Raw genomic sequence first — 27,548 nt, 5'->3', positions numbered from 1 at the left:
CCTTTGGCTAAGGAGGCGTCCCAGGGGCTCAGTGGTAAAGAATCCGCCTGCCAAGGCAGGAGACACGGATTCCATCTCTGGGTCAGGAAGATACCCTGGAGTAGGAAATGGCAACCCACTCCAGTATCCTTGCCTGGAAAATTCTATGGACAGAGGAGGTTCGTGGGCTACATTCTGTGGGGTCACAAAGAGTCAGAAGTGACTGAGCATGCATGAGCACACGGAACCTTAATAACCAAAAGAAGCCAGAAGGTATTAATAGACTTTGTTCTTTGGCTAGGTTCCCATAAGTGGAAGAGCTGAATCCAGGGTGTGCTTTTATTGAGAGTTTATTAGTAAAACTATCAGATACAAGGTCCAACTGAATCAAGTCTACCAAAGCTGACAGATCTGAAAGCAAGCTAAAGGTACGGCAGGAGTAGTGTCTGCATGTGGCCCCTTGGGTGGACAAGCCAGCACCCATAGAATGTACGGAGCCCCCCAGTATCAGTGTTCACTCCAGTGGCGGCACAAGCTTTGTCACAGACGGTTGCTGTCAGCATCGCAGGTGCAGCACACAAACTCCCTGGCTGCAAGAATCAAAGAGAGACACCAATCCTCACAATTCCTGATGTTGGTAAAATCACAATAGTCCTAATACGCAGAAAGTACATTTTCCTCAACTTTTATTTTGAATAAATTTAAACCTACTATGAAATTGAGAGACTATTGCAACAAACTCCACCCTGCATTAAATTCAACAATTGCTGACATTTGCTATGTTCATTCTCTCTCCTCCCACCCCTCACCTTGTGTGCCATAGGGTCGCAAAGTGTCCCATACTGAATGACTAACTATTTCACTTTCAATTTTCACTTCTCCCGTAACTTCCCCCAGGGTAATTCTCCAACCTTCACAGAAGTTGAGGGTTAGGTGCTTACCAGAGATCTGGGTGGAGCCCAATACTCCCCTAAATGTTACACAGGTTTCTAATGCTTTGCTACTAGAAACAATGATGCAAGGAATATCCTCCATACACAACAGTTTACACTTGTTTATTTCCTTAGGAAAAGTCTTAGAAGTGAAACTGATTAAATAGTTTGTACTTTACATTTTGATACTTTTTGCCTAATTGCCTAAGGGAAAGGATATAATAATTTGTACTTGACAAGAGTGTTAAAGAAAACCTTTTCGCCCACACCTTAGTCAACACTGGGTATTGTGGCTGTGGTCTTTTTAATTTGTATTTCTTTGATTAATAGGGAAACTGGAACTTCCCTGGAAGTCCGCCTGCCAGTGCAGGGGATGCTAGTTTGATCCCTCATCTGGGAGGTTCCCTCATGCTGAGGAGCAGCTGGGCCCATGTGACACAACTACCAAGCCGCATGCCTGGAGCCTGAGCGCCACAAGAGAAGCCACCGCAGGGCCCTGCAACAAAGAGTAGCCTCCACTTGCCAGAACTAGAGAAAGCCCGCGCGCAGGCAAAGAGACCCAGCACGGCCAAAAATAAATAAATAAATAAATAATTTTTAAAATAGTGAAGCTGACATCTTTTCATGTGTTTATATACAGTTATCTCTTTAACAAGATCTGTTGGGCACATCTTTGGTGTAGATGCTGGTTCAGTATCTGGTTTCAAGGAAGTTTTATATTTCTTTGCAATACAGTTAATTCATATGTTAAAATCTTCTTGCATTCTAAAGGGAGAGAAAAGTAATTGTAGTCTAAAATTCAAGCTGTAAAAGCAGAATAGACTTAATACAACAAATATATTGCCACATATGAATGCCAATGAAATTGCTATACCTCGACATTTATATTACTGATACTTACTGATTATATACTAAGTGCTTGAGTCTAAGCATTTTCCATACACTAACTTATTTAGTCTTCAGTTCAGTTCAGTTGCTCAGTCATGTACGACTCTTTTCGACCCCTTGGATTGCAGCATGCAAGGCTTCCCTGCCCATCACCAACACCGGGAGCTTGCTCAAACTCATGTCCATCAACCATGACATGGTGATGCCATGCAACCATCTCATCCTCTGTTGTCCCCTTCTCTTCCTGCCTTCAATCTTTCCCAGCATCAGGGTCTTTTCCAGTGAGTCAGTTCTTCATACCAGGTGGTCAAAGTATCGGACCTTCAGCTTCAATCCGTCCTTCCAATGAATATTCAGGGCTGATCTCCTTTAGGATGAACTGGTTGGATCTCCTTGCAGTCCAAGGGACTCTCAAGAGTCTTCTCCAACACCACAGTTCAAAAGCATCAGTTCTTCGGTGCTCAGCTTTCTTTATGGTCCAACTCTCACATCCATACACGACTACTGGAAAAACCATAGCTTTGACTAGACAGACCTTTGTTGGCAAAGTAATGTCTCTTTTTTAATATGCTGTCTAGGTCATAACTTTTCTTCCAAGGAGCAAGCATCTTTTAATTTCATGGCTGCAGTCACCATCTGCAGTGATTTTGGAGCCCAAGGAAATAAAGTCTCTTACTGTTTCCATTGTTTCCCCATCTATTTGCCATGAAGTGATGGGACCGGATGCCATGATCTTAGTTTTTTGAATGTTGAGTTTTAAGCCAGCTTTTTCACCCTCCTCTTTCACTTTCATGAAGAGGCTCTTTAGTTCTTCTTCACTTTCTGCCATAAGGGTGGTGTCATCAGCATATCTGAGGTTATTGATATTTCTCCTGGCAATCTTGATTCCAGCTTGTGCTTCATCCAGGCCATCATTTAGCATGATGTACTCTGCATATAAGTTAAATAAGCAGGGTGACAATATACAGCTTTGCCCTATTCCTTTCCTAATTTGGAACCAGTCTGTTGTTCCAAGTCCAGTTCTAACTGTTGCTTCTTGACCTGCATACAGATTTCTCAGGAGGCAGGTCAGGTGGTCTGGTATTCCCATCTCTTGAAGAACTTTCCAGTTTGTTGTAATCCACACAATCAAAGACTTTGGCGTAGTCAATAAAGCAGAAGTAGATGTTTTCCTGGAACTCTCTTGCTTTTTCAATGATCCAACAGATGTTGGCAATTTGATCTCTGGTTCCTCTGCCTTTTTAAATTCAGCTTGAACATCTGGAAGTTCACTGTTCACATACCGTTGAAGCCTGGCTTGGAGAATTTTGAGCATTACTTTGCTAGCATGCGAGATGAGTGCAATTGTGTGTTAGTTTGAACATTCTTTGACATTGCCTTTCTTTGGGGTTGGAATGAAAACTGACCTTTTCCAGTCCTGTGGCCACTGCTGAGTTTTCCAAATTTGCTGGCATATTGAGTGCAGCACTTTTAACAGCATTGTTTATTAGGATTTGAAATAGCTCAGCTGGAATTACATCATCTCCACTAGCTTTATTTATAGTGATGCTTCCCAAGGCCTACTTGTCTTTGGACTCCAGGATGTCTGGCTCTAGGTGACTGATCACACCATTGTGGTCATCAAGGGTCATCAAGATCTTCTTTATATAGTTTTTCTGTGTATTCTTGCCACGTCTTCTTAATATCTTCTGCTTCTGCTAGGTCCATACCGTTTTTGTCCTTTATTGTGCCCATCTTTGCATGAAATGTTCCCTTGGTATCTCTAATTTTCTTGAAGAGATCTCTAGTCTTTCCCATTCTGTTGTTTTCCTCTATTTCTTTGCATTGATCACCAAGGAAGGCTTTCTTATCTCTCCTTGCTATTCTTAGGAACTCTGCATTCAGATGGGTATATCTTTCCTTTTCTCCTTGGCCTTCAGCTTCTCTTCTTTTCTCAGCTATTTGTAAGGCCTCCTCAGATAACCATTTTGCCTTTTTGCATTTCTTTTTCTTGGGGATGGTCTTGATCACTGTCTCCTGTACAATGTCACAATCCCCTGTCCATAGTTCTTCAGGCACTCACTCTATCAGATCTAATCCCTTGAATCTATCTGTCACTTCTATTGTCTAATCATAAGGGATTTGATTTAGGTCATACCTGAATGGTCTAGTGGTTTTCCTACTTTCTTCAACTTAAGTTTGAATTTGGCAATAAGGAGTTCATGATCTGAGCCACAGTCAGCTCCCTTTTTTTTTTTTTTTTTTTTTTTGCTGACTGTATAGAGCTTCTCCATCTTTGGTTGCAAAGAATATAATCAATCTGATTTCAGTATTGATCATCTGGTGATGTCCATCTGTAGAGTCATCTCTCGTGTTGTTGGAAGAGGATATTTGCTATGACCAGTGCATTCTCTTGGCAAAACTCTGTTTTAGTCTTAACAGTTGCCAGCAGGAGTTGGTATTATTATCCCCATTTACTGGAGGGGAACCACAAATGTGGAGAATCTCAGAGTTAGGGCCCATCCTGGGAGTAACAACTGAGGTTTGAGCCTGCAGCCACAGAACCTGTCCACTTAGCCACCTCCAAATCTACCTCCTCTAACTTGGCCTTCATGTCCCATCTATAAAATGGGCAAAATAACAGTAACTGCATAAACCAGATAGGATAAAGTGCTTATCACAAAATCCATCACATTCAATAATGTGACATTATTGCAGCAACTTAATAATCTAGAAACTTACTTACCCCAAAGAAATAATTAAGAATGCGGCCAAAGATTTAGCTATGGTCATTATTTGTAACAGCAAAAAGTGGGAAACATTTTAAGTGTCAAGTGTTATCACATTGATTACATTCACTATTCTATACACGCTCAGTTGTGTCTGACTCTTTGTGACCCTATGGACTATCACCTGCTAGGCTCCTCTGTCCTTGGGATTCTCCAGGCAATAATACTGGAGTGGGTTGCCATTTCCTGCTCCAGTGGATCTTCAGCACCTAGGGATCGAACCTGTGTCTCCTGCATCTCCTGCATTGACAGGTAGATTCTTTACCACTGAGCCACCTAGGAAGCCATTCACTATCCTATGCTCATATAATAAAATAATGGGCAGTCATTGAAACTGTGTAGAATATTTAATAGCATGAAAAGTTTATTATAAATTATTAAGTATAAAAGTAGATTATAGTATAACCTATATTTGTAAATCATATTTCTGGTTTAATTTTATAAATTACATGCTTTAACATAGAAAGATGGATAGAGAGATGATTTTTTAAAAAGTCAGGAAACACATTTACAGAAATGTGGGATGCCTGTACACAAATGTTCATGGCAGCCATGGTTGGCTAATCATAATAGCTAAAAGGTGCAACAGCCCAACTGTCCACCAAGACATGAATAAATAAACAAAAGGTGGTGAATTTATCCAATTCATACATACTACTCAGCCACAAAAAGGAATGAAATTCTGACTCGTTGTAACATGGATGAACCTTGAAAACATTATCCTCAGAAAAACAAGGTAGCCACAAAAGGACAAGTGCTGCAAGATTCCCTGTGTACCAGGTACCTAGAATAGTTAGATTCATAGAGACCGAGTACATTACAGATTGCTGGAGACGAGGGTAGGGGCAAATGGGAGTTATTGTGTCTTAATGAGTACAGAATTTCAATTCATGATGATTAAAATCTTCTGGAATAGAGAGCAGTGATGTTTATACAAAATTGTGAATGTACTTATTGCCACTCAAATCATACTCTTAAAAATGGTTAGAATGATACATTTTATGTAATGTATATTTTACCACAATTTTAAAAAACATGCATAATAAAATGTTTCCTACCAGTTTAAAAAATTTGGGAATGGAGATTATGGGTTTTCCTTTATCTTTCTTTTGGGGGGAGGAGTTATCTATTATTTCCTCTAATTTTTCTACAATAAACATGTAAACTTTATAATAAAAATATTTGAAAAGCAAAAACAAGGACTTTCCCGGTGGTTAAAAATCTGCTTTGCAATGCAGGGGACATGGGTTGGATCCCTGGTCAGGGAACTAGGATCCCACCTGTCATGGGGCAGCAAAGCCCACATGCCACAAGTAAGGAACCCGATCCCACATGACACAACTAAGATCCAATGCAGCCAAACAAATATTTTTTAAAAAGACAAAAACAGCTCCAGGTTCCTCAAGAAGAGTAAAAGGTGGATAAATGTATGTATAGCATATTGTAAAACAAAACAAAACCAAACCCTCACCAAAGCAGAATTAGGAAAGGAATATTGTTCTTAAATGAACCACTCATAGAAGATTAGGAAAAATCACAGTCATCCAACTGTTTATAAACCCAATATAGAATATGCAGATCAAAGTCACTAGGATCAGGAAGAGCAGCTTCTGGAGAGCAGTAGAAAAGCAGATTCTGGGCAGAGGGGTTGTGGACTTTGTGTTGACAGGGCAGAATGCTTCTTTCTTTTACTTGTTTAAGTGCCTGTATTCAGCTAAAAAAAGCCCAATTTTAGATGTTGACAATTTGTAGCCTTCATTCCGTAAATGTGTAAGTTAAGCCTTGTGAAGCACCTCTGATTCAGTGCAGCTTGACAGCTAGCCCTATAGATTCCTACTTCATCAGAAGAAATAAGTGACTGTGATGTCCCTCTGGTGACAGGCATGGTGTCTCCTTGGTTAAATGCTAGTGGACTGAGAGGTTACCATGGTAGCAGTGAGGAGGTCACACAGAGCCCTCACAGGCCTTGGTTAGGGGCCCTGGGCACTGCGTATGTGCCTACTCTGGGAATGCTGGCCCAGGTGTTGGCACTCTGGGGCATGCTGCTAGAGGTCAGGGCCCTAGCAGGCCTGGCACAGCAGCTCTGGACACACTGTTTGGGCCAAGCATTCTCACCCCACACAGCTCTCTTTCCTGCCTTCCTTCCCTCCCTGTCCACCTTCACAGTCACCCTGATAAACACACTCACCCCCTCCCCACAGGGGAAAGGAAAGAAGCCCTTCATCAAGCACACTTGATATCTGCATACCTATGGCCACGTCCTTCATTACTTCATTTATCACCACAATTTGGGCACACTGGGGGTCAACTCATATCCCTCCCCCATGGTCTCACATGGTAAAAGCCAGAGAAAACCCTACAACAAAATAAGTTTATCTCCCAACACCAGAACACCAGACTTACAAAGGAATTTCATATACTTACTTTTTCTTTATATCACTCCTGCGGTGGGTGGTAGGTGGTGATCTTTAAATCACCAGACTCAAATTACGTTGGCTAAACCTCCCACACCTTGGATCAACGCTGACCGTGGTGACGGGTCTGTGCCTCGAAGTAAGAGACCAGTGACTGGAGATGGTGTGGGCTGAGTAGAGTGCTCTGGGGCTGCTTCAAAGGCAGCTGGAGTGGGGCCGTGTCCAGCCAAAGCCAAGAAGTCTCCCACGCCTGCAAGTTCCCAGGACTCAGCACCGCTCATGAAACTTCTGAAGCTGATCTCCTCCCAGTTGATTCAGACCCACAGGTGTCAAGCCTGAGTCAGCAAGCCTTCACAAGCTTTGGCTAGCTCTGATGTGTCATCAGAGAAGGCAACAGATTAGAAAAGCTCTACAGCATGTAAAGCAGCTGCACAGCATTGCCCGTGGATGTCTGCTGTCCCCACCTGGCACAGGGAGAACGTGCCATACACGCCCATCGACTCCAGCCAAGTGGTCTGAGACAGGGCCAAGGCATTTGTGGAGGTTCTGATCTTTCTCCAAGAAGACAAGACAGAGGGGAAAGGGATTTAAGAAAATAAATCATTGTGTTTGTAGGAGAGTAAACTTGTTTATTAATTCATGCAACCATTTTCCAGCTTGGGAAGAGAGAGGGCCAAGCCAATAGAAAAAGGCTTCTAAGAAATGAGCTTAAATAAGAGGGAGATTTTAGGATTCACCTGGAGTCAACTCTAGGGGGCAACAGAATGACAATTTACAGGAACATTCTCACCACATTTGAACAAGATACAAGTATATCTGTAATTTTCAAACTCATTTCCCACTTTTAAGGTGGTTAAAATGCGTATTCTTTTCCAGAGTTTAAAACTGTATCTAGTTTTGAACATTTCCTTGTCCAGACAAGTTCCTACTTGCCTCAATAGGATCTGCAAGCTTACATGAAAGCACACTCACTCTCAGTCCACCCCTTGCTCTGTGCGATATAAAAAACTGCAAGAAGAAAAAAGAGAGAGTTTTTAAAATCACCTGGTATATAAAACTGAAAACCAATGACCACAAACAGAGAACATCAATGAGTTTTGTTTAATATGTGAACAAAAACTTCAATTAAAGTTGTAAGACAATGGAAAGAGTTCCAGTCTCAGGTAGAGTTGGGAGAAAAATTATGGATCTGGTTTCTGACAGTGATTTTGTAAGAATCCAGGTCATTTTTTCATGACGTTTCTCTCAGGTAAGAAAGTTGGGATATCAAATCCAACAAGTAGAAAAAGGACTTAAAGTGTGTTCAGACCACCAGCTATGACAGACATGAACACGCAGCAATGACATGGTCTGTTAGAGCAGATCCGATATCATGACACAGCTTATGAATAATGATGTCACACTTATGACAATTAAATTTTTAAATTACACATTCTCATTTATAACAATTGAAATTGTATGAGTCTCATAATCTTGATTACATTTTGTGACACTGTATGTTTTAAAACATTAAAATGAGTAACAGTTTGAAATCCCTCCAAATGAATAATTTTAAGTAGCCATTGTTTTTTATTGAAATATGATTAATATACAAAGTGTCCTATATGGAAATCCTTTGTTTTTAGCTTATTTGCAGAGAAATATAAGTTCTTATTTTTTAATTACATATTCTAACTTTTATAACAATTTAAATTATATTTGTCTCATAATCCTTATTACATTTTGTGATATAATCACTATCTGCTTTAAAACTTTGTTAAATCTGACAATATCTTTTTTTTAAGACATTTATTTATTTATTTGGCTGACTCATATCTTAGTTGCAACATGTGGAATCTTTAGTTACAGCATTCAAACTGTGGCATGTAGGATCCAGTTCCTAGACCAGGGATTGAACCCAGGACCCCTGCTTCGGGAGCACAGAGACCTAGCCACTGGACGACCAGGGAAGTCCCTGACAAGTATCTTTCTAACATATTCCTTGGAAAGGTACAAACTGAGAGCAGTTGTTATATTTGAATCCAGTTTGAAAAATATAAGCAGAGTGTCATGAATTTAAATTTATGAAACTCACAGCAACTGGTACCTGTTATTTGGAAGGAAACCATATAGCCAGGCAGGGATCTGAGTATATTCTGACTTGGGAATAGAGTACAGTATTTGGGACGATCCATGCTCGTGGTGGAAGAGATAGGGTATTCTCAAACCAAGGTCCTAGAAATACTGGTAAGGCCATTGGTGACTCTGGGTGTGCAATCTGTTCAGATATGCTTGAGGCTGCAAGGGCAGGAGCCACTGGGAAATGGGAAAGCCTGCTTCAGAGCTGAGGTGGAGCAGACCCAGAGTTCTCTTTCAGGTTCTCCCTGATCAAAGCTATCTTCATAATAATGTGAAATTGCTGTCTGCCTTTCTTACTTGCATTCTTTCACCAGAGTGCACTGTAGTTTCAAGAGGCTACCAGACATGAGATGATAGCAGTTCTGACTGCTAAAAGACTGTGTGCTCGTGAATACATTTAAAGTTTTCCTCAATGTAAGTTCTAGTACAATAAATATTGACAGGTATAACTCATTTAAGAGCCTGAAGATGTTTTAGAGTGTGAAGAGAAAACATCTGGAATAATATAAATGGTAGCCCTATCTCACCAGTGACTTTGGGCAAGAAGCAACATTTCTTGTCCTATTTTCCTCATTTGCAAAATAAGGGGAGTTTATCCCACTGCCTGTTTTACATCTTTAACACTAAGATCCTGTGCCCTTCCAACACTGAAGTGTTGCTATTGCTACGGGAATCTGCTCTGGTCAGAGTTGTAGGATCACAGCAGATTAGGGGCTTAGAGAATTAACCTCCCCAAGGTCACATGGGCTGAGGAATGGTGGAACTGGGATTCAAACCAAGTCTCTATCACCCCAGCACATAAGTATGTAACTATGCTGTTGAATACGACTCACTGAAGTGAGGATCACTGCCCATGGGGGCAGGGACACCCCGCTCTGACTCTAAAGCCCAGTGTCTAGCCTTGACGTTAACATTAATGGATATTTTCTTTGCTGGTCTTTTTCTTTTGTGTCATTTGTAATTCTTGTGTGTGTGTGTCCACTTAGTCACTTCAGTTGTGTCCAACTCTTTGTGACCCCATGGACTGTAACCTGCCAGGCTCCTCTGTCCATGGGATTCTCCAGGCAAGAATACTAGAGTGGGTTGCCATGCCCTCCTCCAAGGGATCTTCCCAACCCAGGGATAGAACTCGCATCTCCTTTGTCTCCTGAATTGCAGGCAGATTCTTTACTCCTGAGTCACCAGGGAAGCCTTGTAATTCTTTATGCTATATGAAAAAACCTGATTACTTTCACTGTTTCTATGGTAGCCAAACCCTTCTGCACATTTGGGAATTGAACATTATTAAAAATAACAAATTCCCTAATTTACTAGGTCATACTCTGGGATTTTCATATTAATTGAATATATAGAATAGTATTATTTATATTACACTATATTATTTACATAGAATTATTATAAAGTGCACTAACTTTTAAATAAATTTTGCTTCTTTCCAAAAGAAACTGCCACTTTAATGCTGTTTTCTGTTCATCCGTCATTGCAAGAAACTCATCTACCTGGATTAAAAAAATTAAACATTTCCGAAGAATATATAGATAACTCATTTTGACAATAATGTAAAACTTAAATTTGCTCTAGAGATGAAATTTTATCCATAGTTATTACAGCTCAACTCTCTTGATGGAGGAGACGCGGCCAGACAGGCTCTAAACTGAATCTCTGAAGCCAGCCAGAGGCCAGCACAGAAAGCTGCTCTTGACAAAGTGGACACCACTGAAGTTCAATGGTAAAATTTTGGAGCCGGTTCTAACAATGAAAGTATCAAATGAGACACCAAGCATATAAATTAATCTCTGCTGCTGTGCTCCAGGGCAGACTGATTTTATGCACCTGAGTAGGTGAAATACCACCAAGCCCTCCTCACAGAGGACCCTGCTCAGTGTCTCCAAGTTTTCATTTTTGCCCACTGTTATCTGACTATATAAAATGTCATGTTTACTCTCCCCTGTCACCAAGGACCTCTCCTGTTATTCCTAACAGTTAATGTTAGCTAGGATATTAATATACAGCATGTAATTCTTTATTCATTAAAACAATGTGTGTTTAAGTCAAGATTGATTTTTCCCAGACCTCTATTAAGGAATTAATTTCTATCAAACGTTCACCAAAATAACATATGTTTTGGGAAGAGAATTCAATTTGGAAGTATTTCTAAGTATTTTTATTATTTACCGTGCATCCCAAAGTCTCCTCAGCCACACTTCCTGTGAGACTACAGGAATGAAGGGTACCTGTGTGATCAGTAAGATCGATTAGCATATCAAAGCTGAGAAAAACCGATTTAAATCCTGAAGAATCTTTGTTGCAAGTTGTACAAGTGCTGGATGCTTCATTTACAATGTAACCACAGACAGAACTGAAAAGAAACAAAGACAATGATAAAATGTGAAGGCCCTAAGGGACAGCTTTGATCTCCAGCAGAACTATTACTTAAGACTTTTAGTCTGAGTCAGCACATGAGTTAGTAATTACAGAGTGCTCAGCCCTGAGTAGGACACAAAATAGACCCAGGAAATAACAGGGCACAATGCAAAAGGATAACAAACATGCTCTCTATGTGGTCAACCTCACTTGCAGTATTCCTGCTTCTGAAACCGCTATCAGCCAGTCCTTTCAAGGTTCTGCCTCCTACCTTCCCCAAAACTGGGGTTCTTGCCCAGGGTCACCTCCCCACTGGGGCCTCCCTCTCCTGCACCCCAGCCCCATCCCCTCCCTTCTCTGAGCAGACATATAACTTACACTTCAGCACGGACTTACACCCTGTCACATCCTATGTGGTGTTACTGCAGATAGGTCTGCTTATCTCCTGGCTCAGAGTTTGAGGGCAGGAATCATGTCTTGCACCTGGAAAGCTTAGGTTCTGTGAATGCTCACTTGTCCTGCACTAGGTCCTCTGCACATTCACAGAATCACCCAGGGCTGGAGAGGCTCACACCCTGAATGCTGCCAGTAGTGCTAGTGACACACTCCTCTCTTTAAGGGATGAGCTGTGCTGTGCTTAGTCACTCAGCGGTGTCCTCATGGACTGTAGCCCACAGGCTCCTCTGTCCATAGGGATTCTCCTGGCAAGAATACTGGAGTGGGTTGCCGTTCCCTTTTCCAGGGGATCCTCCCAACCCAGAGATTGAATCAGGTCTCCCACATTGCAGGTGGATTCCATACTGTCTGAGCCAGGGAAATTACATGCTATTCTATATTTTTGAAGCAGGCATTACTTTAGCCAATTTGAATAGGAAGATTAATTCAAAGTCTCAAGGAGAGGGAATGATCTAAAGACACCGCTTTCTTATAAGCCACAGATCATTTTAAAATTAAATATTAGACACGTTTCCTCAGATATCAATATTAAAGATGTAGGGGGAAAAAGGGAGGTGATAACTTACAAAAACTTTTTAAAGAGTATTTTTCAAAAAATAAGCACCTGCCTTATACAACAGCCTTTACATTAGGTTTTTCAACTTTAATACCAAATCATACAATGTTTTAGAAATCCATAAGTCAATTTCTTGACTGTTGATACACAAACTTACACATGCAATAAAACTACATGGAATTTAACACACATACACACACACACACTCGATACATGTTAATCTGGGGAAACTGAATAAGATCAGTGAACTTAATTAAGATCATTATTGTCTGTGATGTGGTACTATAGATTTGCAAAATGTTACCATTCCTGGAGGAGGCTTCCCTGGTGGCTCAGCTGGTAAAGAATCCGCCTGCAATGGGGGAGACCTGGGTTCGACCCCTGGGTTGGGAAGATCCCCTGGAGAAGGGAACCCACTCCAGTATTCTGGCCTGGAGAATACCATGGACTGTATAGTCCATGGAGTCACAAAGAGTTGGACACAAGTGAGTGACTTTCACTTTCATCCTTGATCATTGGGGGAAACTGGACAAAGTATACAGTTTATTATTTCTTACAGTGCCATAGGAATCTAGAAATATGTCAATAAAAATTTCAATTACAAATCTACAAGGAGAGTTTCACAATAATATTTTAGAGTTTTCTTACCAAGCATTTTTTTTTACCAAGCATTTTTTAGCTAAGGTAATTAAATCTACTTGAGGTTACTTTTCTACGTAAGTAGATACTAACTGACTTAGGAGAGGTTGGAAATCACATTCATCATTCATTTCATTTCATTATCATGAAACAAGTTACTAAAATACTATTATTTTTATTGCTATAGGATGTCACCAAAACAATTTTCAAATTCATTACAAAACAATAGTTTGTCATCCCAGTTAAAAGGTTTTGGCAGTATCATCTATTTTTGGATTGCTAAAACACATTGAAATACATTTTACTTTAAAAGACTATTAGAATCTTTGGGTCTAAATAGTTTGTTAAGGAAACTTTAGTATGTGTTATTTATTTATACATTTCTTTTAAATACATAACCACTACTATGTTAAAGAATAGCTTTAACTTTCATATAGTTTAAAATGTATTACCAATCATTGTTTTTTATTTCTTATAAGAATGAATTTCTAAAAGTAATTTGGCTGCTTACCATCTATTTCGAACTACTTTTGTAGTTTCGTCATCAATGTTCAGTGTAGAAATGTAAGCATAAAGAATTCCGTAGAAAGGTTCAGCTTTTCCTTCATTCTTCAAAGCTTTTACCTTTAATTGTTCAACTGTATAAACATCAACTATTGTATTTACTAAAAAAAAGAAAAAGTCATTACAGTTCTAAGTATATTCTAAGAATTCTAAAGGATTATATCCAAATAGAAAACCTACAGAGCCCAAATGAAAATATGTAGTAGTTTAAGTTCTGTAATAGAAAAATTTATTATATATGATACATTAAAACTTATTATATAAATGGACCTGAAAGTAAAAAAATAAGCAAAATAGAAAAATAATGAGAAATTTCTTTATTAAAATGAATAATTTCTAATCATCAGAAGAGTCCATTAAAAGAATGAAAAGGTAAGCCATAGAGCGGCAGATACTAGCAATCTATAAGAAGATAAAGGACTCATAACCAAAATATCTAAATTGGAATCTTAAAAATCAATTTAAAAAAAGACAGTCAATTCAATTTTCTAAATGCGGAAGAGATTGTATGTATGTATGTATGTATTTTTGGCCCCACTATGCAGCTTGTCAGATCTTAGTTCCTTGACCAGGGACTGAACCTGGGCCAGAACAGTGAAAGCACCGAGTTCCTAACCACTGGGCTGCCAGGGAAAAAGTCCCTGGAAGAGAGTTTAAAAAGCACTTCACAAAAAGAATATAGAGAGAGACAATAAACATACTGGCCTTATTAATCATTAAGTAAATGCAAATTTAACAACAGTAGGATTCCACTAAATATTCACCATTTAAAAGACTAACAGTACAACCATTGGTGAGGATGTAGAGCAGCTCGAACTCCTGAACACTACTGGGAGAAGTATAAATTGGTGCAGACATTTTGGAAAACCATTTGGCAGAATCACCTAAAGGTGGACATGCATGACAAAGCAATATTCCTACTGCTGCTGCTGCTGCTGCTAAGTCGCTTCAGTCGTGTCTGACTCTGTGAGGCCCCATAGATGGCAGGCTCCCCATCCCTGGGACTCTCTAGGCAAGAACACTGGAGTGGGTTGCCATGTCCTTCTCCAATGCATGAAAGTGAAAAGTGAAAGTGAAGTCTCTCAGTGGTGTCTGACTCTTAGCGACCCCATGGACTGTAGCCCACCAGGCTCCTCCGTCCATGGGATTTTCCAGGCAAGAGTACTGGAGTGGGGTGCCATTGCCTTCTCTGATATTCCTACTAGGAACATGTATATCCAACAACAACAACAGAAAAAACAGACAGAGGTTCACTTAAAGTCACACTCAAAGAGAAAGTAAAAATTTTGTAGAAGGAAACAATAAGAGAAATAAATTGTGATATATTCATATAATGGAATTGCATACATCAACGAAAAATAACACTACACACAGCAGTGTGGATGGCACTCACAGACCTAATGTTGAACAAAGGACATCAGACACAAGAGTGAGGTCCTGTGATACAACTTCACTGTTAAAATTCCAAAATAGGCTAAATTTACCTGTGGTTTCTATGGTGCAATAAGTCAGAATCACATTTGGGCAGGCATGAGGGGTCTTATGGGCACTGGCAATTAACAGGTGCGTACTCTGTGTGATGGTGCATGGTACTGTCCTCTCATTCTTGTCTACTGTTCATATTCTTTGTGATAAGTACGTGCATGCTAAGTCACTTCAGTCGTGCCCGACTCTGTGAGACCCTATGGACTATAGCTTGCCAGGCTCCTCTGTCCATGGGATTCTCCAGGCAAGAATACCGGAGTGAGCTGCCACACCCTCCTCCAGGGGATCTACCCAGCCCAGGGTCTGAACCTGCTTCTCTTGCATCTCCTGCATTGACAGGCAGGTTCTTTACACTTAGCACTACCTGGGAAGCCCATATATGTTATACTTCAACTTAAAGTTATTCTAAGAAAATTTACAAAACTAAGAACTATTAATCTATTAGTCATTTGTTATTTTTCTTAATCTTAGAGGAATCTTACAGGTCCAAACATTACTTAAGTAAGAAAGCTTTTAACAGAAGTTGTCAGTTCTTCAACGCTTTACTACTTTCTTTTCTTTTGTTGCTGTTAAGCACATGAAGTTTTGTTGCTGTTGTTCAGTCGCTAAGTCATGTCTGACTCTTTGTGACCCCATGCACTACAGTACACCAGGCTCCTCTGTCCTTCAGTATCTCCTAGAGTTTGCTCAAATTCATGTCCATTGAGTCGGTGATGCTATCTAACCATCTCATCCTCTGCTGCCCCCTTCTCCTCTTGCCTTCAATCTTTCCCAGTATCAGGGTCTTTTCCAATGAGTCAGCTCTTCACATGAGCACAGATGGCCAAATTATTGGAGCTTCAGCATCAGTCCTTCCAATGAATACTCAGGGTTGATTTCCTTTAGGATTTAGTTATGCAAGCCCCTTCCCCACGACAAGGCTGTGATTCATGAAAGGGACGTGAAATTTAATTTTCTTCAATAAAGGGTCCAGTTATGTGTATCTATTTATCTTACTTTTATGTCTTTATCCTGCTGTCAGTTCATATGCACTGGAAAATGGATTGGAAGATTTTCACAAAATAACTCTTTATTTCTGGGTTTTTGCTGTATTCTGTGTTTACTTTTTAAATATTGAACATTATTTTAACTAAAAATAACAAAAGCTTTTAAGAAAGTATTGATAGTTTTATTCTGAAATATCTAATCAGTTTCAACCTATAAGTTTTTTATGGGAATAATGAGCATTTTAAAAGATACTGCAACTCATTTTTGCCTCTGAGCAAATTTACTGATAGAAGTTTCCACAGTGGAAAAAAAAAAAGTTTCCACAGTGAAATAAAAGAAAGGGAAACTTAAGTACCACTTTTGTGGTTACTTTGATATGAGCCATTGATCAGGAAAATATTCTCCACTCAAATCTGATGGCTCTGAGTAGCCTAGAGAAGACAAGAGTAGACACTGTTGTTCTTGTCCCCGTTTTCAGGTTCAGAGACAGGCAGGGACTGAGTGAGACACAGTGTGGCAAATCCATCTCAAGGCCCAGTGAACACTTTTGGGTTTCCTGGAAGTCTCCGGAAATGGCATTCTCCACAAATGACTGGACATTTAAAAATGCTTCCAAAGTAACAACAGTAGCTTTATTTTAATTCTAATAAATAATACAACTTTAAGCTTATCCCTTCTTGTAGGCAAAAAGATGATAATTATAAACCAGTAGTTTTGTTTTGTTTTTTCTATTAGTGATTGCTATTGAAAGGAAATGTGTTGGGAATTCCCTGGTTGTCCAGTGGTTAGGACTTGGCGATTTCATTGCTAAGGGCCAGGGCTCAATCCCTGATTGGGGAACCCCCACAAGCTGCACTGCACAGGAGAAAACAGAGAGAGAGGATGAAGAAAGGAAGTGTTAAATACCCCCCAGCAATGCATAATAAAGTTCTTCTTTCGCAAGTTAAGGTGATTGCAGAATACTTTTTCCTTGATTAACTGAATTGTTACTCTCTTGAGATGAATTGGGTGTCCTCGATTATGAGAAAGAATTTCACCCCTTAGGATGAAGTTACAGGGGGATCTAAGCCCTCCCTCTGCTTTTCCCCATTCTAAGCATAAGCTACAAATGGCAGCAAACAGCATCCTTTTTAAAGTCAAGCCTCAATCTGGGGTCTGTGAATACATGACATTTTGCACAAAATTCTATATATGGCTACAGCTGCTTTTTTAGGGAGAGGGTCATTAACTCTCATCAGATTGGCAAGAGGTTACATAAATCTCCAAACGTTTTAAACTACCTTTTTAAAGTAGAAGTATAGCAGTTACCAATCCCTAGGTCAGAAAGATCCCCTGAAGGAGGAAATGACAACCCACTCCAGTATTCTTGCCTGGAAAATTCCATGGACAGAGGAGACTGGCGGACTACAGTCCATGGGGTCACAAAGAGTTGGACATGGCTGAGTGACTGAGCATGCACACACATAGCAGTTACATAATGAGAATACAGTGTCTTTTACTAAGTCACTTTATAAACCCAAATTCTGGCCTTTAAAAAATTCAAATAATATTTAAAGGTTACTTACAATTCATGGATTCTTTCAAATAATTGTCAATTTCATCATCCAGAGGATTCATTACTTTATTTTCTCTTATAAAATTCAGAAGGATGTTAGCTTCTGGTGTATCTTAAATTGGAAATGCATAATAAGTAAACTGCAAACTGATCACTTTTTAAATAACTGTGAATGATCCAAAACTATTTTTAATGGTAAAAAGTGAAGACATATAAGAATACCACAAATAGAATATCACAAAGCCATTAACAATGTGATGGGGTTCTCTATTAACACAGAGAGATGTACAGCAGATATCATGAGTTTAAAGAGCAGTTTACAAAACATTTCATACATTTCCTTTGATTTTAAAAAGACATAAGCAAAATTATCTGGAAGAATATATATCAAAGAAATGATTATTTCTTATAAGATGAAGAATTTATAGTTCATCATTGTTTTCTTTTTTATGCTTTTATATATTTTCTGAATTTTGTATGTATTTCTTCTCTCATCAGAAAAAAATTGTTAAGGTTATTTGAAGAGCTTATTCTTCAAATGGGACACGAATGTTCTCTGGGATAGTCAGAAAATGTGCCAGAAGGCATGAATCTGATTTTGAAAAGGCACTATCTGACTCTGACACCCTTCAACCCCAAGCCCCAACCTCCAACATCTGCTTGTCTTCCAGCCTTCCCCCAACATTCTGCAAGCCATCCTGCCGATGTCAGACCCCCTGACACCCCCGGACAGAGTCAGGGTTTCTTCCTCCTCACCCTGTTGTACCACAAGTCTTATCACTGTTGCTTCTTCCCCAGAACTAGACCAGAATCCCAGACAGGGGGTTTGTCTTTTCATTTCTGTACTTCCAGTGTCTGATATAATGACTATCCTTCCATCCATCTCAGCATCCATCCTCTCAGGTACTTCCTTGTTCCAGAAAGTGTTTAAGTTACCTCACTACTTGGTAAATAAAAGGAATTCACTAAATATTTGTAAATTAATGAGAATCTTGGGGCAGAAACTGGTAGGAAGGGTGGGGTGTGGCACTGCTGTCAAGATCTCTAGAGACAACAGGTCTATCCCAGACTGTCTGTGGGGGGGACAGAAATTCTTCCTTCCACATCTGACCACCAAACCATTTAGAGGTTCTTAATTTCTATGTGGCATGTGTAACCCAGGAAATTAGAAATAAGGCTGATTTTTAAAAGCATATTGAAATTTACACATCCTTATACATATTTTCCTTGTATTTGTCTCCTTAATAATAAGTAAGGCATTTATTCTAATTATGTTGACATTGCTCAAAACACTTTGACATTTCCCCTCTGAATCTGTTTTCAGAGCCAAATGCACAATATCCTTCGAATCTGTCTCTTTAACTTAATCTTGAGGTTTCGAGACAATTAGTATTATCAAGCTCGATAACCTTTTCCATCAAACAATCCCAACTGTCTTTTAGAAATTTTCCCAGACCAAATTTACCCTTAGAGGATGGAGACTCTGTCACTGATGTTATTGAAAGCACTAAAAACAGCCTATTAGTATTATTATATTATTAAAAATAAGAAACCATAGTACCCTTCTGAAAAGAAAAAAAAGCCTTGGAGAGTGATAGTACCGTGCTGTGGTAAGAACAGACCACGGCGTGTCACCACCAGTGTAAAAGAAGCCACTGCAGTCCTTTTAGAACTCAGATGATGTCACTGCCTGGCTCCCCTTCCCGCAGAGTAGAAGGCAGCCTGTACAGCCTTCCGATCACCTCCATTTCTTCTCTGACCTCAGCCCCTTCTCCTGCCCTGCCCCTTCAGCTCCAGCCACACTGGCCGCAGAGCCTCTGTATTGGCTGGCTCCTCTGCCCGGTGTGCTCTTTTCTTATGATTAACGCCACTGTACACTCCCTCACCCCGCTCAGATGGCACCCTCTCACTGAGCCTACCTGACCACTCTATGTAAACAAGCAACCTGCCCTACGCACACCATGGCATTCTGGACCCTCCCAACCCTGTTCTCTTTTACTTCTCAATCATTTCAAATTCCAAAATTTGGATGTGTTATCCTAATTGTTCATTCTGTTTCCCCACTGCTAGGATGTGAGCTCCATGAGCAGGAGAGATATCTGTGTTTGGTCACTGGACCCAGAACGGTGCTCAGCACACAGCACATGTGTAGTAGATGAGAGTTCAACAAGAACAAATCAGTGAGTGCCATATCACCTCCCATGATACTGCTTTCAAGGAGACAATATTTCTGCAATAGATGAGCAAGATCTAATTACTGATATTAAAACACAGTCTTGCTATTTTATACCATATCTCATAGTAATTTCACTTCTAACAATTCTGATAATGGTTTGGTCAAAGATATAAAATTGCTTTATAGTTCTCAGTCACTGTTACTGCTTTGTCATGAATCAGTAGAGCGAGCGCATAGTTAAAATGATACTTGCTACATTTATATTCTCTTAAGACTTTTCAATGAAGATCATGGCATCTGGTCCCATCACTTCATGGGAAATAGATGGGGAAACAGTGGAGACAGTGTCAGACTTTATTTTTGGGGGCTCCAAAATCACTGCAGATGGTGATTGAAGCCATGAAATTAAAAGATGCGAAGGAAAGTTATGACCAACCTAGACAGCATATTCAAAAGCAGAGACATTACTTTGCCAACAAAGGTCCATCTCATCAAGGCTATGGTTTTTCCTGTGGTCATGTATGGATGCGAGAGTTGGACTGTGAAGAAAGCTGAGCGCCAAAGAATTGATGCTTTTGAACTGTGGTGTTGGAGAAGACTCTTGAGAGTCCCTTGGACTGCAAGGAGATCCAACCAGTCCATTCTAAAGGAGATCAGCCCTGGGTGTTCTTTGGAAGGACTGATGCTAAAGCTGAAACTCCAATACTTTGGCCACCTCATGCGAAGAGTTGACTCATTGGAAAAGACTCTGATGCTGGGAGGGATTGGGGGAAGGAGGAAAAGGGGACGACAGAGGATGAGATGGCTGGATGGCATCACCGACTCGATGGACGTGAGTTTGAGTGAACTCCGGGAGCTGGTGATGGACAGGGAGGCCTGGTGTGCTGCAATTCATGGGGTCGCAAAGAGTCGGACATGACTGAGCGACTGAATTGAACTGAAGACTTTTGAAGGATTATTCATCCCTGGGACCTCTGTACTCTCCTGGGGTGCTGAGTGGGCCTTTCTCTCTGGGCTACAAGCAACTTCAGGATGCATCAGGGCACCCCCTCCTCTCCCTAGTCCTACTCCCCTCATTTCATACTGGGACAAGCTGTAACCACTTCACAACCACTCACAGTGATGAACTAAGTATCACATGATGATACTACATACATGTTCTCCATGCTCCAGCACTAAGTTATTTGAATGCAGTGAAATCAAATTTATTTTTAAATGGTTAATAATTTAGGTTATCCAGTCAATGGCATTGATCTCTCAAAATTAACACAAGGGATAATGCTTTACAAATGAGTCTGGCTTTTCACATTTCTTTTGTAAATATATCAAAGATATAGTTTACTGTAAGTTTTAAAAGTCATAGAAGGCAGCTTTTCACTTTTAACTCAAATGAAATCCAAGCTTTATTTTCATTCTTAAACACACTATACAAATATTGGAATACATGATATAGTCATTTCCAAAGGGATTAAAATTTTCAGATAGCTTTTTACCTGGATTAGTTGTAATAATGGTTTTTGAGATTACAGTTGCTGTCATGCTGTTCCGAAATTTGTCAAAACTTATCCTTACATCTGCAGCAAATATTACTGTTTGGGGAAAAAGCCATTTTAAAATTATTACACTGGAGAATAAAAAATTACAAATATTGAACACAATCACTGAAGTATGCGATACCTGTTTCTTGTGGCACCCAGCTCTGTGCCAGTAGAATAGATTCACTATTCCAACTGCATGTGTGAAAAAAGAAATGACAAAAATCAAATACATTAGAAAACACTGACAGTGACCATGTTATTTATCAGAAAAAGGATGTCTTAATGGGTGAGGTTAATAATCCCCCATGTGATCCAAGGCACAAGGAAAGGTCTTGGTTTTTCCTGCATTTTTCAGGGCTACTCTGCCTATTTCACAGAAAATTTAACACCCATGGAAATCATTCCTTCAGCACATCCATCTCTAACAACTTCTGCTCCTTCCATTCCCTCTTTTCCTATCACCCAGGTCACTCCACACTAGTTATAACTGAGTAACTACAAGTCTAAAAATTGTGAAGTCACTCTTTCATGCCATTAAGGGACTATCCCCATAATGGATAAACTGCTTGAGGAACCTGATGGATTGAAGGCCTGTTTCAAATTCAATCTTGAGTCTAAACAACACCATAGTATTCCCTGGGATGCTTCAGGGTGTAGCCCTGCCCCACATCTGACACGCTGGGAGCCCCCACAGAACCCAATCTGTGACAAAACTTGCTTCTTCACCATCTTCCCATGGCCTGGCTCCAGAGTACCACCCAATGGATCACAGAAAGTCTGTCTTGTTCTTTATCAATGGGACTTAGTAAATGATCATTTGTTACAAAAGAGTGTGATAGTAAGTAAGTTACTATAGAATCCATCAATGAAATCCCATGCCATCAGAAGATCTCATTTTAAGGTATTCATAGACTATAATGACTGGAAACACAAGAGGAAGGTTTATTTTTAATACCATTTCCTCCTATCATCACTCCTCTCCTGATATGACATCCATCACCTCTTGATGAGATGAAAATGTTCTGACTTGACAATAATAGCACAGATTTCAGTTTGGAACAGATGTGGGGAGTTACCATATCATTGCAAAAGAAGACTCTGTCTCATCGTAGAGTTTGACTTCACACCTCTGGCCTTTTCTTCGGTCTGAAGTTGTAAAGTATTTTGGCTCTCCAACCTTAGAAATGGAAGGAAATGGTTACTCTTCTTCACCTATAGCTGTAGAGGTACTTAAATATTTGTTGATGGAAATACTCAAATGTTTACCTTTTAAACAACAAATTAGAAATATCAAAATAGTGAGACTCACTAATATGTATTTAAAAGTATCTTGTACCTCTGCTGCTGCTGCTGCTAAGTCGCTTCAGTCGTGTCCGACTGTGTGTGACCCCATAGACGGCAGCCCACTAGGCTGTATATTTAAGTTGAAAGGTATGCACATTGATTGAAGAGAGACACAGACATATGTGCTCCAAAGACTGTGGGACCTTTTCAACGTGTCAGAACAAACACTCCATGACAGGCCCCTGGGTGACAGCTGTGTGGACTCACTGAGGGTAGAAGATTCCTTTCAATGTCTGTGTGTCCCCATGGCTTGGCATAGGGCCCGCATGGAGCTCAGTGATTGGATGGATTCGCCTGTCCAGGCATCTTGCTGGCCCAGGTACAGGTTATCAATAACCACATTGCTGCCTTCTTAGGAATCAGCTGGAAGAACCACATGAGGGATAATAATGGGAATGTGTGTTGATATACTGTCTGATTCAGTCCACACTGTGGTGTAAGAGAATTCATGGTGGAGGTGAATTCAGGGGCCCCTCTGTGCCCTCAGGGAGTTCGAAATTGGACCAGCAGGCACCTCTGATAGCTACATAGCAATGGCTCAAGCATGGACAGTCAGCTGCCCACTGTGCACTGCCTCCATGATCTATTGTCAGGACTGAGCTCCACGGGAAGGGGCTGGAGAAAGAGTCACAGCTGCCCACGGGGGAGAAGATTTACAGACAGAGTCACAGGAAAGAACAGCCTGTCACAGCAAGCAAGGAAGCGACATGAAAAGGAGCTTTAAAGGGAAGAAACCTAAGTAGAGGTAAGACAGAAGAAAGAACAGGTTAAATAAAAATGTAAAGAAAAGGAAATATAAGAGGGATGGAAGCAAAATGGGAGAAGAAAGGCATGAAAATGAAATAATATAATCCTATGAAAGGTGGTACCAGACTCAAAGAGTAGAGGCCAGAAGTGGGACATGGAAAAAGCTGTTGTAGGGTTTTGTTTATTTTTTTTGTTTTAATTTATTTGGTTGCACCAGGTCTTAGTGGCAACATGTGGAATCTTCATTGTGGCGAGATCTAATTCTCTGACCAGGGATTGAACCTGGGCCCCTGAAAAAGTGTGGAGTCTTAACCACTGGACCACCAGGGAAGTCCCATGCAGGTTTTATATTCACACTGAGTTTTAGAAAATTCTTACTACATTGTAATACGATGGCATTACATAGAATTTCAGAGAAATTCAGAGATCATATTCTGCCTTTAAGTAAGATTGAACCTAAGTTGCCCAGAAAGGGATTTTTCCTATTGTCAAGACTGTCATGTAGGGTGTTTATTCCTCATTCCTGACTGACGCCAAGTGCTCACTGTGTGGCAGGCACTGTGCTGCGCTGGATTGGGGTGGTGCCTCTGTTGGCCTGTCATTGGGGATGATTGACATCCTTGCAGTTCTTTAACATGGAAATGCAATTAGCAAGTACTTACAACAGTAACTACAAGTATCTAAATCTATTTCCCTCCCTTTCCCCCCCTTGGTTATCATCATTTTGTATATTGAAGAATTGTTCTTGCTCCTTTATTCTTATTTGTGTACTTTATTTTGTGTAAATATGCTCTCTGTAAAGTGACTCTAGTCTGTCCAATGGCGTTCAAAACTTGCTGTAATTGCTACGAGGGAGGTGTGGATGCAAAAGGTGATGAGACAGTCTGCCCTGCTTTCCAGCACCGATAGCTCACAGGGCCCCTACCACAGCACCCTGGGCTTCTCACTCTGTCCCCCATCTCAGGGCAGCTCTGAGAACATGCACTGAATTAATTCCTTGATTTATTCAACATACATTATTTAAAAGAACTTCCTGGAGATCGTCAAGTCAATGAATTTACTCTTTCTATTCATGCCTTTGTTTAACTGAAGTATGAAAAGCTCTCATATAGTTAGTGAATCATTTATGACTGTGTGCTGCATTTAACATTCAAATACAATTTTATTTTGCTACTCATTCTCAGGTAAAATGCTGCTTTCTTTAATTTTCTAAATTCAACTGAGGATGGATCAAGATATAGAGGAAATTTTACTTCAGTGATTACTACTTTCCAAACACAAATACTATGCTAGAACTCCCCCACCAAATTGAACTGGGCTTTGTTGGGGTTTTAACTTACCGACCTCACAGCTGCAAGAACATTAATAATTTTCCCATCAAGACTGTGTCCATTCGCAACAATGTCACCCAGTGAATAATAATCACAAGACTCTTTAACAGGTAAATATATCAAAGAAAGTAACTTGGCATCCACTTCGTAACTGGAACCGAGTTTTACCGTTGAGTGATTCTCACTGAGCAATAGTTTATAATTGCTAAATTGTAAAAACACACACACAAAGTTAATATCAAATGATTTCTAATAGAAAAATATTTCAAAGTTCACAGTTAAATTTTGGTTGTAATTTAAACTATATTTTAAAAACTATATTAAGATTTATACTTTTCACTCTTAGAAACATTGAAAAACTGTAAAATACTTTCTGTATAAAATCTATTTCCATTAAGAAAGTGTTTTAAAGACCAATTTGCTGCTTCGGGTGCTAATTGCAGCATGTGGGATCCTTGTTGCAGCACATGGGCTTAGTTGTCCCACCGCATGTGGGATCTTCGTTTCCTGATCAGGGATTGAACCTGCGTCCACGACATTTGAAGGTGGATTCTTAACCAGTGGACCACCAGGGAAGTCCCCTTAGAAACCTTGAAAAGCTGTAAAATACTTTTTGTATAAAATCTATTTTCATTAAGAAAATATTTTAAAGAGCAATTTGTGTCTGAGTTTCAAGCACACTAATAGTCTAATCTTGCCCAATAAACTGAGTTTCAGTTTCTTTCTTTGTAAAAAAAATTAAAAAAAAAGGATGTAAAAGCACTCTAAAACATTGTGTGTTAGGAGGAGGTTGAGTTCCATCTCTGTGACAATGACTGTGCCACCTACATGCTTTCCTGACCTCTTCGGAGCTCTGTGGGCTTCCCTGACAGCTCAGTTTGTAAAGAATTAGCCTGCAGTGCAGGAGACTCCAGTTTGATTCCTGGGTCGGGAAGATCTGCTGGAAGGGATAGACTACCCACTCCAGTATTCTTGGGCTTCCCTTGTGGCTCAGCTGGTAAAGAATCTGCCTGCAATGTGGAAGACCTGGGTTTGATCCCTGGGTTGGGAAGATTCCCTGGAGAAGGGAAATGATACCCACTCCAGTGTTTTGGCCTGGAGAATACCATGGACTGGGTATCATTTCCCTTCTCCAGGGAATCTTCCCAACCCAGGGATCAAACCAGTATTCTGGTCTGGAGAATTCCATGGACTATATAGTCCATGGGCTTGCAAAGAGTCAGACAGACTGAGTGACTCTCACTTTCAGTCAAAGAGGAGGCTGGAGGTCTGCAGAGCTTTATCTTGCCCAGGGCAGGGGCTGGGGGTAAGAGGGACTGACTCTTTATTCTGGGAGCCTAATCCTAACCACTGTCTCCTAACTAAACTTGCGGCTGCAAGCACCACCACCTAGCAGCAGCTGGGAAGTAGGTTGGTGGGGAGAAGCTAGGGGTTAGGGAGCAGAGAAGAGGGTGTGGGCATGGACTATACAGGGTCGCAAAGAGTCGGATACAACTGAGCGACTTTCACTTTTGAAGCTCTGTAGGAGCAAACAGATGCACCTTATGCACACACTGAACTTGAGGTGCTCTTCCTTTTGGCCAGTCAGCTTCCAAGTGTGCTCCATGGAGCCTCTTTCTTACCCTCTATTCCAGCCACCCCCGCCTCCTCCCCTGCTACTGCCTTAGGTGTTTACCTCATAACTTCTTACCCAAATTACTGTCTTGTCTCCTAAGCTTTATTCCCCTACAGTTGGTCCTCCTCAGGTAGCCAAAGTGACCTTCCTAAATCATTAATATGCATATCTTATTTCCCCGTTCAAAGATCTTCTGGGTTGAAACAAAAAGCAAAGCTGTCTGTGAAGGGTCTCCACTTCCCTCTTTTGCTTCTTCTGCCTACCTATACTCCAGCCACATCAGATTCCGAGGCTATGAAACTATTATTTTAGAGGGAAAAAAAGTTGAATATCAACAGTTTCATGAGGTTTAGATGACTGTTCTGGAAAAGGCCAGGAGATTTTGTGTTTGTCCCCTCTGCCAGGAGTGTTCTCCCCCTTCACTCATGCCTTCACTCCACAAACACTTCCTGAGAGCCAACTATGTGCTAGACCACAGTCCAGGCCCCGGGGGATAAGTGGTGAGGAAGACAGACAATGACCTATGACCTCACAGTCTCACATGCGCGAGAGGGAGACAGACAAGAACAATTCATCAAATGATCCAGGCTTGAGATCAGTATTACATGCTAAGTTGCTTCAGTCGTGTCCGACTTTTTCCAATCCCATGAACTGTAGCCTGCCAGGCTCCTCTGTCCATGGAATCTTCCCAGGCAAGAATACTGGAGTGGGTTGCCATTTCCTTCTCCAGTGGATCTTCCTGACCCAGGGATTGAACCCATGTCTCTTGTGTCTCCTGCATTGGCAGGCAGGTTCTTTACCACTAGCACCACCGTTATGATGGTGCCTATAACCCTGTGTACAGGACTAAGTCCTAGTAATGGGAACTGGATGGGCTACTACAGAGCAGATATGGAAGGCCTAAGGAGATGACATTTAAGCTAACACTTGAGTGAAAAGTGAAAGTCGCTCAGTCGTGTCAGATTTTACAACCCCATGGACTATACAGTCCGTGGAATTCTCCAGGCCAGAATACTGGAGTGGGTATCGTTTCCCTTCTCCAAGGGACCTTCCCAACCCAGGGATTGAACCCAGGTCTCCTGGATCACAGGC

General features: G+C 40.6%; 1 protein-coding gene across 2 annotated transcripts in view; it reads right to left on the bottom strand.

Annotated features, from left to right (window-relative positions):
• Window positions 1-313: 313 nt before the first annotated feature.
• The window catches only part of MEIOB (meiosis specific with OB-fold), a 43,889-nt gene continuing 16,654 nt past the window's right edge, over window positions 314-27,548 (bottom strand). Inside the window, exons 3-11 of one of the 2 annotated variants that reach the window (XM_044936378.2) lie at window positions 22,496-22,596; window positions 21,559-21,611; window positions 21,375-21,470; window positions 17,716-17,817; window positions 13,626-13,779; window positions 11,275-11,458; window positions 10,512-10,598; window positions 6,992-7,989; window positions 314-569 (exon numbers count right to left, since the gene is read on the bottom strand). In XM_044936378.2, the coding sequence (XP_044792313.1) occupies window positions 7,873-7,989; window positions 10,512-10,598; window positions 11,275-11,458; window positions 13,626-13,779; window positions 17,716-17,817; window positions 21,375-21,470; window positions 21,559-21,611; window positions 22,496-22,596 (894 nt within the window). In that variant the 3' untranslated portion in view covers window positions 314-569; window positions 6,992-7,872. Of the gene's footprint in view, window positions 570-5,832; window positions 6,282-6,991; window positions 7,990-10,511; window positions 10,599-11,274; window positions 11,459-13,625; window positions 13,780-17,715; window positions 17,818-21,374; window positions 21,471-21,558; window positions 21,612-22,495; window positions 22,597-27,548 lie in introns of those variants that run through there. The other variant, XM_044936379.2, reaches the window with a different exon arrangement.

The sequence above is a fragment of the Bubalus bubalis genome, chromosome 24 (genome assembly GCF_019923935.1).
Source record: "Bubalus bubalis isolate 160015118507 breed Murrah chromosome 24, NDDB_SH_1, whole genome shotgun sequence".
NCBI classification, from domain to species: Eukaryota; Metazoa; Chordata; class Mammalia; order Artiodactyla; family Bovidae; genus Bubalus; species Bubalus bubalis.
This window is presented reverse-complemented; position numbering and strand designations above follow the sequence as displayed.